General features: G+C 47.1%; 1 protein-coding gene across 1 annotated transcript; it reads left to right on the top strand.

Moving 5' to 3' along the window:
- Positions 1 to 7,026: 7,026 nt before the first annotated feature.
- Tmed2 (transmembrane p24 trafficking protein 2) lies at positions 7,027 to 18,132 on the top strand. Its single transcript, XM_036172490.1, has 4 exons — positions 7,027 to 7,313; positions 9,249 to 9,441; positions 13,012 to 13,119; positions 16,714 to 18,132. The coding sequence occupies exons 1-4, from the start codon at positions 7,134 to 7,136 to the stop codon at positions 16,836 to 16,838; spliced, it is 606 nt and encodes a 201-aa protein (XP_036028383.1). The 5' UTR covers positions 7,027 to 7,133; the 3' UTR covers positions 16,839 to 18,132.
- Positions 18,133 to 18,638: the final 506 nt, after the last annotated feature.

The raw sequence follows: 18,638 nt of genomic DNA, 5'->3' as shown, positions 1-18,638 counted from the left end.
TTCCATCCCCAGGACTCACAGTACAAGGACAGAATTGCCTCTGCAAAGTGTCCTCTGACCCTGAGTGTGCTAGGATGTGGGTGGCCACATGTGTGCCTACACACAAAAATCAACAATTTGAAATCTGGGTGAGGTCCTGCACTTAAAAGTCAGAGGCAGGCAGATCTCCGTGTGAGTTTCAGGCCAGCAAGGACTATATAGTAGAACTCCTGCTCACCAGGTGGTGGTGACCCACACCTTTAATCCCAGCACTGGGGAGCAGAGGCAGACAGATGTCTAAGTACGAGATCAGCCTGGTCTACAGAGTGAGTTCTAGGATAGCCAAGGTTATACAGAGAAACCCTGTCTTGAAAAACAAAACAAACAAAAAAAGTAAAATACATACATACATACATACATACATACATACATACATACATACATTTAAAAAAAAAAGAAATTGGCCATGGAGCCAAATTCACATTGCCGTCGTAGGACCCCAGTATGGCATCAGGAAAGTCACTGCCTTTTTTTGTTGTTGTTGTTTTGTTTTGTTTTTCGAGGCATGGTTTCTCTGTGTGGCTTTGGAGCCTTTCCTGGATCTAGCTCTGTAGACCAGGCTGGCCTCGAACTCACAGAGATCCGCCTGGCTCTGCCTCCCGAGTGCTGGGATTACAGGTGTGCGCCACCTCCGCCCGGCCAGTCACTGGATTATTTTCATTTGTAAAATAGGAAACAGTTCCCATCATGGAGACTTTTGTCCCTTGGGGTTTTTGATGAGGAGTGTTTAAGGCATGTGAAGCGCCCAGAAGGGCTCACTGTCAATTTGTTTGTTTTAGATTTATTTTTTTACACAATCATCTCTATTAATGTAACTCTTCATTTCTTAGAAATTCTTTTATGTATTTATGAGTGTGCAGTGGGTAGGGGCCGGGCGCTTAAAGAGGCCAGAAGAGGGCGTCAGATGCCCTGGAACTGGAGTTACAACAAGTTGTGAGCTGTCCTGTGGGCGCTGGGAACTGAACATGGGTCCTCTGCAAGGCCAACCAGTTCTTCTAACCAGTGACCCATCTCTCCGGCCCTGTTGTGCTTGTTGTTTGAGCTAAGGTCTTGGTGTGCAGCTCAGGCTGGCTCTGAACTCCTGGTGATCCTCCTGCCTCCACTTCCTCGGGGCTGGGATGACAGGCGTGGGTCACATTGCAGGGCTTCAGACATGGACTCTCAAGATTCGGCCTCTGTTTCTCATGCTCCTCTGAACCTCTCTCCGTCTCTCTAGGCATCGCCCGGGCTTCCCTGAGCTCCAACGTGAACCTGTGGATCTGCTCGCACATATTCTAAAATCCCATCCCTCCTGAGGCCCCCAAGGGGCTGAGCTGGGATCTCACGTCTGTCTCTGCCAAGGTGGGACAGATATGGCAAACCAAGATCACAACATCCCAACTCCCACAGAAGAACCCAAGGATGCTGCTTTGCTGAGACGCCCAGTGATGGTCCACCCAGCCCCAAAGGAAGCTCTGCTCTGGAGTGGAGAATAGGATTGAATGAATGCTGAGTGGGGCGTGGCAGGCGAGTGTGTGCTGGTGATGGAGTGTGAGATAACAGAAACAGCAGAAAGAGGCTTACATCCCAGTACTTAGGAGGCTGAGGGTCAGGAGTTCAAAGCCAGCCTGGACTACACAGTGAAACCCTGCCCCTTCTCCAAAAAAAAAAAAAAAAAAAAAAAAGTAAGTAAATAAAGAAATAGGAAGAAAGCAAAGAGGCCAACCCACTGGAGGACCCATCCATTTCAAATGGAACTGAACCTCATTGAAATGGGCACAGTGGATGGAGAGAGCCTCTTTGGCTACTCTGCAATTCCAGCTTGGCGGGGGACAGTTTTCTTTTGGGCTCCACAGACTCCAGTCTGCATATGCTCCACATGCACACACACACACACACACACACACACACACACACACACACACAATCAATCAATCAATCAATCAATAAAGCAACCGATCAATAAAAATAAATTGTTAAGACACAGGCAGTCTATTCTGGTATGCTGACAAACAGTTGTAACCTCAGCAGCTAGGAGATGCTGACAGAAGGACCAGAGTTTGAGTATCTCCTGGATCACATGCTGAGTTCAAGGCCAGCTTTGGCAACAGGAGCCTGTCTCAAAAAATAAATAGGGGGCCTGAGAGATGGCTCAGCGGTTAAGAGCACTAATTGCTCTTGCAGAGGACCTGGGTTAATTCCCAGCACCCACGTGGTGGCTTACAACTGTCTGTACTTGGGTTCCAGGGGGTCCAACGTCATCCTCTGACCTCCCCAGGTATGCATGTGGTACACAGACATATATGTGGGCAAAACACTTATATAAATAAAATAAATAAACCCAATTAAAAAATTAAATAAAAATAGGAGCTGGAGAGAGCTCAGCTGTTAAGTGTATGTTCTTCTCTTGTGGAAAACCCAAGTTTCTCAGCAGCCACATTAAGTAGCTCTCAGATACCTGTACCTACTTCCAGGCTATCTTGCACCTTCTTGTGCCCCCCCCCTCCAAAATCTGCAGATACACACTCGTACATATAAATAAAAATAAAGTGAGTTTTAAAATTGTTTTACTTAGCAGGGCAGCAATGGCGCATGCCTTTAATACCAGCTCTCGGGAGGCAGAGCCAGGTGGATCTCTGTGAGTTTGAGGCCAGCCTAGTCTACAGAGTGAGATCCAGGACAGGCACCAAAACTACACAGAGAAACCCTGTCTCAAAAACCAAAAAAAAAAAAAAAAAAGTCTTATTTAAAAATAAAATCTCACAGGTCAACTGTGTGGCCTTTGCTAGTCTTGGTGGCTTGTGTTTGTCATCCTCGAACTTGGGAGATAAAGACAGGAGGTTCAAGGGTTAAAAGCTGGGGCTGGAGGGATAGGTCAGTAAAGGCACCTGATGATTACCTGAATTTTATCCCTGGGACCCACATGGTGGAAGGAGAGAACCCACTCCTGCAAGATGTCCTCTGACCTCCCACAGGCGTGTGCGCTTACACAAATCAAATATTAAAAAAGAAAAGCTGGGCAGTAGTGGCACACACCTTTAACCCCAGCACTCAGGAGGCAGAGGCAGGTGAATCTCCATATGTCTGAGGCTAGCTTTTTCTACATAGTGAGTTCCAGGCTAACCAATGTAATGGGTTATACTTTGGACTGTCAACTCCAGAATAATGACATGGAGATTTCTTACTAACTATGGAAGCTTGGCCTTAGCTTAGGCTTGTTCCCAACTAGCTCCTAACACTTAAATTAATCTGTTTATATCAATCTACATTCTGCCACACGGCTCATTACCTCTTCTCAGTACTGTACACGTGACTTCCTCTGAGTCTGGCTGGTGAATCTCCTGTGCCTCAGATTCTTTCCCAGGGTTCCTGGCTCTCCCCGGAAGTCCCGCCTATTCCCTCCTACCTAGCTATTGGCCGTTCAGCTCTTTATTAAACCAATCAGAAGGTGCCTTAGGCAGGTGAGGAAGGACAGAGAGGCAACTTCACAAAAGATGTGTACAAAAAGATTATCCCGGCTGGAGAGATGGCTCAGAGGTTAAGAACACTGGCTGTTCTTCCAGAGGTCCTGAGTTCAATTCCCAGCAACCACATGGTGGCTCACAACCATCTGTAATGAGATCTGGCACCCTCTCCTGTGTACATGATAAATAAATAAAATCTTGGGTTTGGGGATTTAGCTCAGTGGTGGAGCGCTTGCCTAGCAAGCGAAAGGCCCTGGGTTCGATCCTCAGCTACACACACACACACACACACACACACACACACACACACACACAAAGATGATCCCATCAACAAGCAGGGATACATAACAAGACCCTGTTATTAAAAAGGCTTGGGTTGTTTTATGGCTCAAGGGGAGAGGTGCTTGCCACCAAGCCTGAGGACCTGAGTTCTAGCACCAGGACTGACCTGGTAAAAGGTGAGAGCCAACTCCCAAGCATTGTTCACTGCCTGTAGCATACTTGGTGACATATCCTTCCCTGCCAAATGAATAAACGGATAAATTAAAAACCCCTCCCTGCCAAGGCTTACTTCTTTGGTTTTTGGCCTTTTAAATAAAGACCAGGACTTCAAAGGAGGACAGCATCCCCGGACTCTTGACAAACGTCGATTCCGCTGTGTGGGCAAAGAAGAAATATTTGTGCTAGCAGCAGGAATGGGATCGCACAGAAGAAAACTCCCTGGAGGGCGTGGGGAGAAGACTCCAGGCCAGTGTGAGGCTGGCAAGGCCAAGACTGTGGCGCCTGACTGTGGCTGGCGGGCTGCGGCCACGGCGCTTTGCCAGCATGGACAGCGCTCAACCAGCAGCAGCAGCAGAGGGAGACCAGGAATAGGCCCGAGCTTAAACAATCTCCCACTCCCACTCACGACGCCCTCTTCACAGTCCATGGCAACTGCTGCAGCCCCGCATCCCTTCTCTTTCCTACCCTCTCCTCCCCCTCCCTCTTGGTTCCTGTCTACCTCCTCCACATCTTCTGCTACCTGCCTCACCCTCCTCCTCCTCTTCCCTCCCACATCTACTGATGATGTTCCTCCTCTTCTCCTTCCTCCCTCTTCCTCCGGCTTCAAGGGCAGAAATTCCAACAACCTCATCGCCTTGGGGGCTGACAAATCTCCTCCGGGCTTCCTGTCCGTCTCCAGGGGCTGCAGGGAAGGTTCTGGGCTCTCCCTCCATCCTCAGCCTCCTTCATCTCACATCCTCGCATTTCGGACCCAAGATGCAGTTGTCAGTTCCAGAACACCGAGGTCAGAGCCTCACTCCCTGCTGACTGGAGTGCAATAGGCAAAGCTGGCCAGTCTAAATACTCTTTTTCCTCTGGGACCAAGACATTCAACTCTTAGGTTGCAGCTTAACGGTAAGCGGGAGAGAAGAACGCCACCAGCAGCCTTACTCAAAATGGTGCGAAGCTGGACATAAGTGGAATTTCTATTGTCGGCAGAAGGGATTGATAAATTCATCCAGCGAAGCACGATGCAGCAGTGAAAAAGGATTCTGCTTTGCCATGGTATGGTGACTTTCACAAGCACGATGTTGAGAAGTTCATTCAGTAAACACAAAGGAGAGGCTGAGCATGGTGGTGCACGGCTTTAATCTGGCCCTCGGGAGGGAGGGGCAAGGATGTCTCCACCAGCAGTGAGTTTCAGTCAATCCAACAACCTCTAGGAGTTGAGAGCTGGGAGTGGTGGTTCGTGCCCATATTTCTAGTCCTTGGGAAGCGGAAACAGGAGGATTGCTTCAAGTTTGAAGCCAGCCCTTCTCATTACCTAAACCAAATTGCCTGATATCTGAAGGCATTCATCGTATTTGGACACCTGGCGTATACAGTAAACCTACAATCTCCAGGTTTTTTTTTTTTTTTTTTTTGAGTTGAGGACCGAACCCAGGGCCTTGTGCTTGCTAGGCAAGCGCTCTACCACTGAGCTGAATCCCCAACCTTTTTTTTTTTTTTTTCCAGTTTGTTGTTTTTTTTTCCCCATATATTAAATTTTCCCATTTGAAATCCTGGCTGGGTGGCTGGGTGACGTTAGAGTAGCATTTAATCTCTTCCAAATTAAAAATTAATGTTGACTTCCTACATGAAAACAAATTTGTCCTTGGACGCTTTTCTAAAGAGCTGACCTTCTGGGGAAAGGGGGTTGGGGGGGGCGCTGTGTGGGGCTGGAAGGTGGAGGAACATTGGCCAAGGCTGAGAGACTTCATTTCTGTGAGACACTGTTACCACAGCTCTACCTCTCTCTCTCTTGTCACCTAAAGTGGGAAACTGCTGCCCCCTATTGCCTACTGGTCTCCCCCCCCCCAAAAAAAAATCCCGAGTTTTGCAAGGTCCCAGCACCTGCATGACAGTTCACAACTGTCTGTAGCCCGGTTCCAGGGGATCTGACACCCTCATGCAGACATACATGCAGGCACAGCACTAATGCACATAAATAAGTAAGTAATTTTTTAAAATCCAGTAATGAATTTTTGGTGACATTTAAATAGAGTTTTGAAGGATGAGCAGGCTGTCAGCAGGCAGTTCGACAATCCCAGGTGTGTGTTAGGGCAGGCAGCAATCCTGTGGGGAATCTGAATAAGGTGAAATTTTATTTTCCAATATCATGTACATAGATTTTTTTAAAAAAAAGATTTATTTATTTATTATGTACACAGAAGAGGGCGCCAGATCTCATTACAGGTGGTTGTGAGCCACCATGTGGTTGCTGGGAATTGAACTCAGGACCTCTGGAAGAACAGCCAGTGCTCTTAACCTCTGAGCCATCTCTCCAGCCTGTACATAGATCTTTTTTTAAGGAGGTTCGTTTTTATTCTTTTAACTATGTATATGTGCATGCAGCGGCCCTCAGAGGACACAGCACTCCCAGCATCCTCAGGGGTTCTCCGAAGGATGGTGTGGGGGTTAAGAGCCTTCAGCACTCCCCAACCTAGATAAGCAGGGTAATGGGGGAGCAAAGAAAAGAAACACAAAAATTGGAGTTCTCATTTTTGGCACCCACCTCCCTCCCATAGGCTAGTCATCTCCCTCCATAATCCTAAAACTGCGTTGTAACGGGCAGGGGAAACCCCTATATTCTATGACTTTCTGAATAAGTCCATGGGATCTTTATTTATTGCTTGCTGTTACACTTTAAATTTTATGTGTTTGGGGTGTTTTGTCACATGTGTGTCTGTCTCCCATGTGTGAGCCGTGCCCGCGGAGGCCAGAAGACGGCCACCATTGGAGTACTGACGGTTGTGAGCCACCCATGTCAGCGCTAGGACTCGAACTCGGGTGCTCAGCAAAAGCATCCAGCACTTCCAACAGCGCAGCGCCTCCTTTTCTCCCGCCCTAGTCCACGTGATCCTCAGTTTGAACGTCGAAGGGCTGGAACCGAGGGATGTTTGGCTCTTCGGGGCCGCCGTCCCGCCTCAGGATCCACCTTGTCCCTCGGCGGCCGCCGTGCGTCAGTTACGTGGCAGCTGTCGGCTGCGGCCAATCAGCGGCGCCCGCATCAGCCCCCTCGGGAGGCGCAGCCGGAAGAGGCGGAGCTGAGTCGGCGGCGGCCCAGGCGGCAGCGGTGGCGGCGGCTCCGGAGGCCGCAGTCCGCGTCCCGGCTTCGGCCCGTGCCGCACCATGGTGACGCTCGCAGAGCTGTTGGTGCTGCTGGCCGCGCTGCTGGCCACGGCCTCGGGCTACTTTGTCAGCATCGACGCACACGCCGAGGAGTGCTTCTTCGAGCGGGTCACCTCGGGCACCAAGATGGGCCTCATCTTCGAGGTGGCGGAGGGCGGCTTCCTGGACATCGACGTGGAGGTGCGGGCGCGCTGCCCGCCGTCGGGGCGGCGCCGCTCGGCCGCTCGGGGGGTTGGAGAGACCCGGGTCGTGCGCGGGGCCCGCGCGGGACAGCGTTCGCGGGCGCGGGGCCGGGGAGGGGCCTGGGCCGCCGCCCGTCGCGCAGCCCCCCCCTCCCCCCGACGGGCCCTGCCCGCGCGGCCTGGGGAAGCGCTCGTCTTTCCGAGCGGCTTCGGGTTCCGTTCGTGACTTGGGCGCGGACTCGGCCTCCGCCTTCGCTTTGTCCCGCGGCGGCCGCGTGTCAGCCGGCTCGGGCGGGAGCGGCTCAGCGTCGTTCTCCTCGGTCCTCCAGGGCTCGCGCGCGGCGCGGCGTGGCGCGGCGTGGCGCGGCGCGGAAACAAACTTTGGGAAAGTAGATCGGAAAGCGCGGAGTAGTGGCGCCAGGGGCGGCGGTGCCGTTTCGGGCTTTGGCAGAAACCAGCGTTAACTTCCCGCTTTCTTACGCAAGCGGCCAGATCTGTCCCACGAGAGATGCGCTGGGGGTCACTCGTTTTAGGAGCGAGGAGCATTTCAGCGAAGTGTTTATTAAACACTTCCTGGGAGAATAAAAGTGACTTGCCCGGGTTTTTTTTGAGGCAGGGTTGGGGGCTCACGCAGGCATCGAACTCGCTTGCCTCTGCCTTGTGAGGGGTTGGGAGTAAGGGCGTTCACTGCCGTGCCCCTTTGTTGCACTGGGGTGGGGGGCGGGACGGGGGAAGCCACAGTACCAGATTTAATTTACTTGTTAGTATCACTGACTGGGTGTAAAGATTGTACATTTGGTAGTGAATGCTACTAGAGCTGAGCAAAACTCAAGCACGGCTGGGACCTCAAAGTTGGGAGGCCGCTTAGATTAGCCAGGAACCTATCTAGATAAAGATGAGCTCTTCCAGTTGCCCAAGTTTTGCGGGTGACCGGCCCTTAAAGAGGCAGGCTTGGGCTAGAGAGGTGGCTGGGTGGTTGCGAATACTTGCTGATCTCTCAGAGTTCGGTGTAGGGGTTCAGCCCAAGCCATGACTCCTGCTCCAGGGCACCTGATACCCTCTTTGGGCACCTGCATGCGTGTGTACATACAACCTCATCATTTCCGACCTGCTGTTCTTCCCTAAGCCTTGACGGGCATGTCAAATCAGTCACATCCTGTGTTGTTTGGCAGTGATCACAAAAAACCTTGAAACATGCTTTGGAAACAAAATCCAATTTTGATAGGGTGTGATGGGGCACACCTTTATTTTAAATCGGTACAATTGATAAATTGTATTTATACAGCAACTACATATCAACAGCACAGATCCAAAACCAACAACCAGCCTTGGACCAAGAAACAGCTGTGTGACTTCCTCCAGGGTGTTCAGGAAGGGCATGGTGGCACAGCACCTGTGCACCACACATGGCGGTGGCCAGTGACTTCATGATCAGTGCATCTTGTGTGCTTGATGGCCTGTGGCAGTAGGGAGCACAGCTCAGTCCGAAGAGCTCTGGTCTTTTGCAGGAGATGACTGGAGTGGGGCACATTCCCTAGCACTATAGACAGGCAGCTTGGACTAGTAATGAGACCCTATCTCAAAACAAAAATAAAGTTTTATTTTTTGGAAAGCTTTCTTTCTGTTTTCGGTTTGTGCTGAAGGAGTTAGGATAGTCCGAGACCAAACCTAGAGTTGTCTGGTTTCTATTTCTGACAGATTTACATTTCCCTTGTACAGATAATACATAAAGGCAGTCAGTGGAGAGGTGCTTTAGGGAGCCATGGAGTCTATCTATTCTTGCTGATTAGATGGGGGAATTAGTGCCCAAAGTGTTGACTATGGCTCACTGCAGGGGACCTAATCAAGGTCCAGCCTAGTGGGTTTCTTGCTGAAGGATGCTACTTAGGATCCTAAATATTCAGTGAATTTCCTGTCTTTCTCCTGTCTCCAGATCACAGGACCAGATAACAAAGGCATCTATAAAGGAGACCGAGAATCAAGCGGGAAGTACACGTTTGCAGCCCACATGGACGGGACATACAAGTTCTGCTTTAGTAATAGGATGTCTACCATGACTCCAAAGATAGTAATGTTCACCATTGACATTGGGGAGGCTCCCAAAGGACAAGACATGGAGACAGAAGGTGAGATGCCACTTTTGACAGAGCTCACTTCAATTCATTACCCTCACCTATCTTAGTACAGCGTGTATGTGATTTTAAATAGTTCTCTTTCCAGATTGAGTCACTGTCCTTAAAAAACAAAATTCCTGTTGAAGTGGATGTAAACCTATAATTAGCCAGTTTCTGGAAGTTACTGTTTTCAGTGGTTTTGATTGTCCCTTCTGGCCCTGGGGAGTCCCTGTGCCCTTGTCATCCTCTAGGCTCCGTGTGTCTGGAGTCTGTTAGTTAGCTAATCCTGGGGCCCACACTTAGCTCTGTTTATGTTTGCAGACTGCTGTGCTAGCCTAGCTAATGTCACACTTTTCTCTAGGTGGTGGAGACTCCTGGGATGGTATGTGATTGGTTGGTTTGTCTTTTGACAGCATCCTGTTTTTTTGGTTTTGCATCCCAATTCCTAATTTCTGATTCCTTTTCTCTAACTTCAATTTGCTGGCATGAGAATGGTTTTTCCCTTCTTAAAATCCCCTGCAACTAATTACGTTATTTTTGTAAATTTGAGAATTTGGTGCCGGGCGGTGGTGGCGCACGCCTGTAATCCCAGCACTTGGGAGGCAGAGGCAGGTGGATCTCTGTGAGTTCGAGGCCAGCCTGGTCTATAGAGTGAGTTCCAGGACAGGCACAAAACTACACAGAGAAACCCTGACTCGGAAAAACAAAAACAAAAAAAACAAAAAAGAATTTGGTTGACAGGTACAAGTTGATTGAGTTTAGCTTGATAGGTGCGGCAACACCTGACTGACGTTTTTATGTGGCTTTGCCTAAAATGAATGCTGCAAGGTGCAAAGGCTGAACTAACTGCACAAGACGGTGTTAGACACTTTAGGGAAACTGAGTCTAGGCTTCTTTACTGTTCAGATTTCTAATGTGAAGTTTGGTTAGGTTTAAAATACTGTGCAAGAGTTTTTTCATAGCTGATGAGAAATTTGCTTTGGCTGACTGTTCACACATTATTTTTAACTTTGCTTTTTTAGGATTTTCTTATTTTTTATTTTTTGGTGTTGAGAATTGAACATAGGACTCTGTGCATGGCAGGCAAGCACACTAGCATTGAGCTGCATCCCAGCCTTTTCTGTGTATTTTAAATTTTGAGATAAGACTTCACAAAATTACCCATGCTGGGCTTAAGTTGTGATTTTTTTGCCTCAGGTTCTCGAGTAGCTGGAACCGAAGGTGTGTACCACTGGGTCTGCCCTCTAGTTGGTTCTGGAGAAACTCTTTGCTGCTTCCCAGCAGCCAGCAAACTTTTTTCCCTCTCCATTGTCACAGCAAGCACATGGTAGAATTTGTGGAAAAGGCAGTTGTTTACCACATCCCACAGTATCTGCTTCTGGTATCCATAGCTAGATACTGAGCGCTTAGGAGCACCCACGCAGTGAAGGTGAGGTTTCAGATGGTTTTGAACTCTGTAAAGCTGAGAATTTTGTTTAATCTCTGTGCTTATTTTTCAGGGCCATTTACATTGCTGGGCTTGCCCAATTCTTAGTGAGAGAAAATTCATGGTTTTGAAGGACTTGGTATTCACAGTCTGAAAATTGGTCCTCTTTACATGGCTAGAAAGTAATGGCCGGGCTGGAGAGATGGCTCAGCGGCTAAAAGCAGTGACTGCTCTTCCAGAGGACCTGGGTTCAATTCCCAGCACCCACATGGCAGCTCACACCTGTCTGTAACTCCAGTTACAGGGGATCTGACACCTTCACACCAATGCACATAAAATAAAATAAATTAAAAATAAACAACGAAAGTAATGGCCTTTGAATGGAGATAGTGAACTTCTGGTTAATCCTTTAACTGTCTCAAGTTCTTGCTTTTGCTTGTTGATGGCAGCTGTTAGGTTGAGCCTTCTCTAAAGCAGTGGCTTCCAAGTGGGTCAGTTTTTTTTTCCTTTTGAGATGTTTGGTAATGTCTGGAGACCTTTCTTATTCTAAGGTCAAGGTACCTCTCTTAAGAAACTCTACTTAAAAGATTTGACATAGTGTGTGGGCTCCAGAGGCTCCAGAGGCTGCTGAGGGGTGATTGGACATTCTGGTCCAGCCCTTCAGTGTAGAGGCCAGGGGTGCAAAAACCTGAGGGCTTCCCTGAGTAAACTGAAATCTCATCTGAGGCTGGATCCTGGGCAGCTGGTGGGCAACTGCTTTTAAATAACAGAACAACTTGATTAGAGAGGATACCTGGGTGGTCAAGATGTTTTGTGGGTCAGGTGTGAGGACCTGAACTTGATCTTGGAGTTCACATGGTGGAGATGACTCCTGAAGGTTGCCCTCTGACTTCCGAATGTTCCCTCCAAAGCCCCATATATGCACTGAAACGAGTCTCTGGGTGAGAACCCAAACCACTCAGGCTTGTCTTCACTTAGGCATGCTGCTGTGCTTTGTAGTTCAGACACTCAGGGAGCAGCATGTGGCTGGTTAGTATTTTCCTGAGTGTTAAGTTTTTTGCTCTACTAAGTTAAAAACCTGTTTGGTGCTAAACTAACATCGTAGTTAGGTGATTTCTCTCTCTCTCTCTCTCTCTCTCTCTCTCTCTCTCTCTCTTTTTTTCTCCAAGACAGGATCTCTGTAGCCCTGGCTGTCCTGGAACTCACTGTGTAGACCAGGCTGGCCTTGAATTCAGAGATCTGCCTGCCTCTGCCTTCTGATTGTTGGGATTAAAGGTGTGTGCCACCAAGTTACTTCTTTTTTTAAAGACATTTGCCACCAGTGATTGGCCGAGTTATGTGATTCTTTTTCTTTTTTCTTTTTTAAACGAGACAGGGTTTCTCTGTAGTTTTGGTGCCTGTCCTGGATCCCACTCTGTAGACCAGGCTGGAACTCGCAGATCCGCCTGGCTCTGCCTCCTGAGCGCTGGGATTAAGGTGTGCACCGCCGCTGGCCGGCTGTATTTAGGCTTTGGTTGTTCATTTGTATGTCTTATGTTTGTTTTCTCTGTGGTGTTCCTCAGGAGTGAACTGGAAGGAATTCCTCAGGAGAATTGTTCTCTAGTTAGTAAGCATTGTCTAGTCCGTTCCCTACTTGGAAATAGAGTGGGTTGTCTGCTGGGAATGGACTTAAAAACGCTCTGAAAAACTAGTGGCACACACCTTTAACTCCAGCCCTCAGGAGGGAGCGGCAGAGGCAGGCAGATCTTTGTGAGTGCAAGGCCAGCCTGGTTTATATAGTGAGTTGCAGGACAGCCACAACACAGTGAGACCCTGGCTCACAAAACGACAAGAAAAGCTCTGAAAGCCAAGTGTGGAGGCATATGCCTTTGAGGCCACTTGAGAGGTGGAAGATGGAGTCTCAGGAGTGGAAGACTGGCCTCGGCTAACCTGTGAGCTTGGAGCCAGGCTGGGCTGCATGAGACATTGTCTCAAAGACCGCAAGACCGAAAGGAACAGGTCTTGAGGGTTGAATTGTCATCAGCGGTTCAGATAGTTGCTTGGGCTCCTTTCTACACCTAGCTGCTCTGTGTGCCTTCTCTGAGGATTTTAGTTAACAAGTATTTCTCAAAAAGTGCTGACGAAGTGTGTGCTGCTCTGTCTCCTGGTCTCCATAGCTCATCAGAACAAGCTCGAAGAAATGATTAACGAGCTGGCGGTGGCGATGACGGCCGTGAAGCACGAACAGGAGTACATGGAAGTCCGGGAGAGGATACACAGAGCCAGTGAGTGATGGACACAGCTGTGACAGTGCCTTGCTTGTGAATGTGCACATATACCATAGCGAGACTGACTTGAGAGTTCTACTGCAGGATGGTCTGTGAGACATGTTTTTGGTGCCTTGTATTAAGTTGGTGTGTTGCTGAGACAACACTCTATACCAGAAATGTTTGTGTATAGTATGTTTTATTTTTTTATTTTTTATTTTTTTTTTTGTGGAGCTGAGGATCGAACCCAGGGCCTTACGATTGCTAGGCAAGCACTCTACCACTGAGCTAAATCCCCAACCCTGTTTTTTTTTTTTTTTTTTTATTTTGTTTGTTTGCCTTTAATCCCAGCACTCGGGAGGCAGAGCCAGGTGGATCTCTGTGAGTTTGAGGCCAGCCTGGAGTACCAAGTGAGTTCCAGGAAAAGGCGCAAAGCTACACAGAGAAACCCTGTCTCGGAAAACCAAAAAAAAAAAAAAGTGTGTGTGTGTGGGTGTGTGTTTAATTCATTTTTAAAATATCCCAACCAGAGTTTCTCCTCCCTCCCATCTCCCCAGGTCCCCCATCCCTCCCCTCACCCACTGATCCACTGTTTTCTCTACAGAGATCAGTTGGCATCCCATGGCTGTCAGCCATTCAGCCATCCATGGTATGTCAAATTGAAGTGAGACTAGGCGTCTTCTCCTCTAGTAAGGCTGATGAGGCTATCTGGCAGGAGGAAAGGGTCCCAAAAGCAGGTGACACAGTCAGAGACATCCCTGCTCTCACTGTTAGGGTCTCACATAAAGACCAAGTTACACAACTGTAGTACATACGCAGAGGGCCTATGTCAGTCCCATGCAGGCTCCCTGGTTGTTGGTTCAGTCTCTGTGAGCCCCTGTGAGCACAGATTAGTTGATTCTGTGGGTTTTCTTATGGTGTCCCTGACACCACAGGGTCCTTCAATCCTTCCTCCCCCTCTTCCAAAGGATTCCCCAAGCTCCATCTAATGTTTGGCTTTGGGTCTGTGCATCTGTTTCCATCAGTTCCTGGGGTAAAGCCTCTCTGATGACAGTTGGGCTAGGCACCAATCTATGAGTATTGCAGAATATCATTAAGAATCATTTCATTGACTTTTTGTTTTCCTTTTGTGTTTGGTTCTATTTTAGGTCTCTGTGTCTCTGTGGTATCTTGCCTCTGTTTTTTTCTGTTTCTTTGTTTTTCTTTTTTCTTTTTTCCGAGACAGGGTTTCTCTGTGTAGCTTTGCGCCTTTTCTGGAGCTCATGTGGTAGCTCAGGTTGGCCTCAAACTCATGGAGATCCGCCTGGCTCTGCCTCCTGAGTGCTGGGATTAAAGGCATGCGCCACCACCGCCCGGCCTTGTTTTTCTTTTTAAGATTTATTTAAGCCTTGTGGTGGTGGTGTATGCCTTTAGTCCAGCACTCCAGAGGTCAGCCTAGTCTACAGAGTAAGTCCCAAGACAGCCAAGGCTACACAGAGAAACCCTTTCTCAGAAAAAAAAAGAAAGGTTTATGTATTTTTATTGTGTTTACGTTAGTGTTTGTCAGGATGTATGCTTGTGATGTCAGTGCAGCATATATGTATAGCACCCACAGGGTGACCTGTGGTTGTGAGTAGCCCTATGGGTGCTGCGAACTGAACCCAATCCTCTGAAAGAGCTGCAAATGTTATTAACTGATAAGTCATTTCTCCAGCCCAAGAGTGGTTTTTTTGTTTGTTTGTTTGTTTGTTTTCGTTTTAAGTTTGTGATTAGGGCTGGCAAGACAATGCTCTGTGGCTGAAGGTTCTTTCTACCAAGTCTGATGACTTGAGTTGGGACCCACACGGTAGAAGAGGAGAGTGGAATCCTGCTATTTGTCCTCTCCTCTGACTTCCGCATACGTGCACACACTCAAAATAGATCATGAAAAAAAAATTTTTGTTTTTGTTTTTGGAGCTGAGGATCGAACCCAGGGCCTTGCGCTTGCTAGGCAAGCACTCTACCACTGAGCTAAATCCCCAACCCCAAAGGTTTTTAAAACCAGAAAATGCTGTAAGATGAAAGTTCAATTACTTTTTTTGGTTTGTGTAGTTTGTGGGTTTTTTTTTTTTTTTTTTTTTTTTGAGACAGGGTTTCTCTGTATAGTCCTGGCTGTCCTGGAACTTGCTCTGTAGACCAGGCTGGCCTCGAACTCAAAAATCCACCTGCCTCTGTCTCCTGAGTGCTGGGGTTAAAGGCATGTGCCACCATCACCCAGGAAGGTTAAATTACTTTTAAGTCACATGCCGGAAACCTTTGTATGGGCACCTAAGTGTCATGTGCCTAGCTCAGAGTGGAAGGCTGGAGAGTGGTCGGTGTGTAAAGCACTTGTCACCAAGAGTGATCTCTCTCACACACTCAGACACACTGACATGTACAGACAGTGCATACGAAGATGGAATAGTTCCTACAGAACATTGGGAGTTTTTCCCCAGGACATTTCTGGTAGTAGATATTCTTGTTCACCATGCTTACATCCTGTAGCTATTACAGAATGAAGTTTTTATACACTTAGTTTTGTAAATCAGATGCTGCTTCTAGTGTTGCTGTTCATCATCTTGTACTTTCAGCTCCTCAGAAATGAGTAAATGGGACTTGGTAGCACACCTTGTATGCTTGAGAGGCAGGAGCAGACAGATCTCTTGAGTTTCAGGCTAGACAGGGCTGCATAGTGAGATTTAGTCTAAAATAAAAATGAACAAGCAAACAAAAGCAGTGAACAGGCAGCCTTTGGTTTACTCGTGATAATGCTGAGTTGTTACTGTCCCACTAGATCAAGTAATGTGTCAGCTGGATTCCCATGAAGATAGTGTTCTGGATACACAGTTTCTTGGGTGGCTGGATTCCTTGGTCATGCAAAGATGTGTTTTAAAAAGTCTTTTACTTTTCAAATTATGTATATATGCATGTACCTATATGTATGTCACATGTAAGTGTCCTCAGGCCAGGTGAGGTCATGAGATACCTTGGAGCTGGAGTTATAAGTGGCTGTGATCCACCTGATGTGGATGCTGGGAACCTAACTTGGTTCCTAATTGTCTAGCCATCTCTTCAGCCCCCACAAAGATGCTCTTTAAAATAAGTGAGGAGATGCTGGTCATCATGGCGCATGCTTGTAATCCCAGCACCTAGATAGTGGAAGTGGGAAGAGCAGGAGTTTTACGGGTGTTTTCAGCTATAAAACTGGTTTGTGGTTATTCTGGGCTCCATATAGAGAATGTCTCAAATAAAACAAAATAATGAAAATTTGTATTCACACAAGTGAGAGAGACTTTGTGGCAGATAATATTCCTCAGATACATATATTTAATTTTTTTGAGACAGAGTCTTATGTGTCCTAAATTGGCCTTGAACTCAGTTATTACTGAGAGACTGAGGCTGGCCTCGAACTAGTGATCCTCCACTGTAGCTTCCTGAGTGCAGGAATTACAGGATGGGTCAGCATGCTTGTTTTTAGGGTCGTTTTGAAAGTTACCAGTCTGTGGTCTGGGTGGGCGGAGTGATTGTCAGCTCTGGGTGGCCCTCTGTAGAGATGACGGAGGTCCTGTACCACTTTGTGGGTTGCTGTTAAAGTCTGTCTGTTTTCCTCCACAGTCAACGACAACACAAACAGCAGAGTGGTCCTTTGGTCCTTCTTCGAAGCTCTTGTTCTAGTTGCCATGACATTGGGACAGATCTACTACCTGAAGAGATTTTTTGAAGTCCGGAGGGTTGTTTAAAAGGCCTTTTCCTGTTGATCCCAAATTCACAGTTCACTTGTTTACCAAACACCTTGGTCATAATAATGTCATTAGTTTATACATTTTTATTTTCTGAACGTTCATGACTCATGTTTCTTTGTGATTAATGGGTGTTGGGGAAAACCTGTTTAGAAAAGTTAGAGTGAAAAATTGACATTGATTGGCCTATAATTCTTACTTGAATGCTGCCCCATTATACAGGTCCTTCCAAGAGTTCAGAGGCTGTTAATGCTATATGGGACTATGGTCTTTATTATGTTTTCACCTTCAGTTTTCATTAATAAAATGCAGTTTTTATGTAGGAAGTAGCCCACAGCCTGACTGCATTCTCGGGAGTCCCTCATCTGTGTTCATTACCAGAGGTTCATTTTGTTGAGTCCTTATGGCAACAGTAGACTGAATCTTGACCCTTCTGACCAGCCTTAGGCAGAGCAACCTGACTGGGGTATGTTACCATGTGGGCACTCAGACTTTCTCTTGAGTTGGCTTTAAACTAGACTCATCCCAACACTTCCCCCCAAAGTTTTATATTGAACCTTAGAACAGAATCACCTCTGTTTGACTTGACACAAGCAGCCGACAGCTTCCGAGTCTGTTGAAGCCAGTGTTCTGGGAGTCGGAACAGACTGCTCTCCCTTCTGTGCCGTACAGTCTGTCCATCGTTGGCACTTGGGAAGAGGGAATTTGCTCAAGGGGAAGCCTGCATTTCTCATGCCAAAGGGTGAGCCTCTTGGATTGCCGCAGTGACAGGCAGTCACTGTTGTCCTTTCAGTCAGTGGCCTTGGAGGCCTGGTCTTCAGTGTCAGCACTAGGGTTCTGTTTGTCCTCTGGGGTCTTTCTTTTTTTGGCACATGTCAGTTTTGTTTATAGAAATGAAGAGAGACTCTCTCTGATGATGGGTTTAATGAAAGTCGCTCTGCTTTGGGTGTGGGCGATCCAGGATTATGTGGTGGCTGATGGATATTTTATTTTCCTTTTTGGATTTTGCAAGGGGAAAACTACAAGTAACAAGTTTTGTAAAATTAATTTAAATTTGTTATAGGTTTTCATGTTCGGGACAAATACTTTTTCAACCCTGGATGACTATCCTGGCAACAGTCTGTTGGTGAGGTGACTTTCACCATAGGGCAGCTGTTGCATGCCAGTTTTTTTTTTTTTTTGTGTGTGTGTGTGTGAAAACACTTCAGAATTGAATTAAAAGATGTAAATTTAAAATTGGTTGTGTATCTAATATGCCCCAGGTTCAGTAAATAAACAATTCTTTTTAAAAACAGTCAGTATTCTGTGGTTTGTATTAATGCTGGTTAACTTAAAATTTTTGATAAATACAAATTTTCTTTTTCTTCAAATGAGATATGCCTATGTTTATAAACAGCTATGTTATGTTATTTTTATTTCTGTAAAGAAAGGTAGTGAACAAGAATACAATTTTAAGCCAGGTGTGGTGGCCCATGCTTTTAATCCCAGCACTCAGGAGGCTGAGGCAGGTGGATCTCAGTTTGAGGCCAGCCTGGTCTACATAGTTCCAGGACAGCCAGGGTTACAGAGAGATCCTGTATCAAAAGACAAACAAAAAATCCCCACCCAAAACTATAAAAAGTTACCATTTTAGGCTGTGTGGTTTCTTTGGGTCAGTCTTAAATATCTTGGGGGTAGAGGAAGTTACATTTGAATTATTTTACTTAAACAGTATTTTATGGATGTAAGGAAATGGGCTGGAGGGAGATGATGTGAGCTGCCCATGGCTTTAGAGAAAGGAAGGTGGAGCCAGAGCCAGCT

The sequence above is a fragment of the Onychomys torridus genome, chromosome 22, assembly GCF_903995425.1.
Source record: "Onychomys torridus chromosome 22, mOncTor1.1, whole genome shotgun sequence".
NCBI classification, from domain to species: Eukaryota; Metazoa; Chordata; class Mammalia; order Rodentia; family Cricetidae; genus Onychomys; species Onychomys torridus.
This window is presented reverse-complemented; position numbering and strand designations above follow the sequence as displayed.

What these genes read in the sequence shown, in the direction of transcription:
- Tmed2 (XM_036172490.1), top strand. Translation starts at nt 7,134, where the DNA reads ATGGTGACGCTCGCAGAGCTGTTGGTGCTGCTGGCCGCGCTGCTGGCC. An exon ending in TCCTGGACATCGACGTGGAG is followed by an intron (nt 7,314 to 9,248) that starts GTGCGGGCGCGC and finishes TCCTGTCTCCAG; the next exon opens with ATCACAGGACCAGATAACAA. An exon ending in GGAGAGGATACACAGAGCCA is followed by an intron (nt 13,120 to 16,713) that starts GTGAGTGATGGA and finishes TTTCCTCCACAG; the next exon opens with TCAACGACAACACAAACAGC.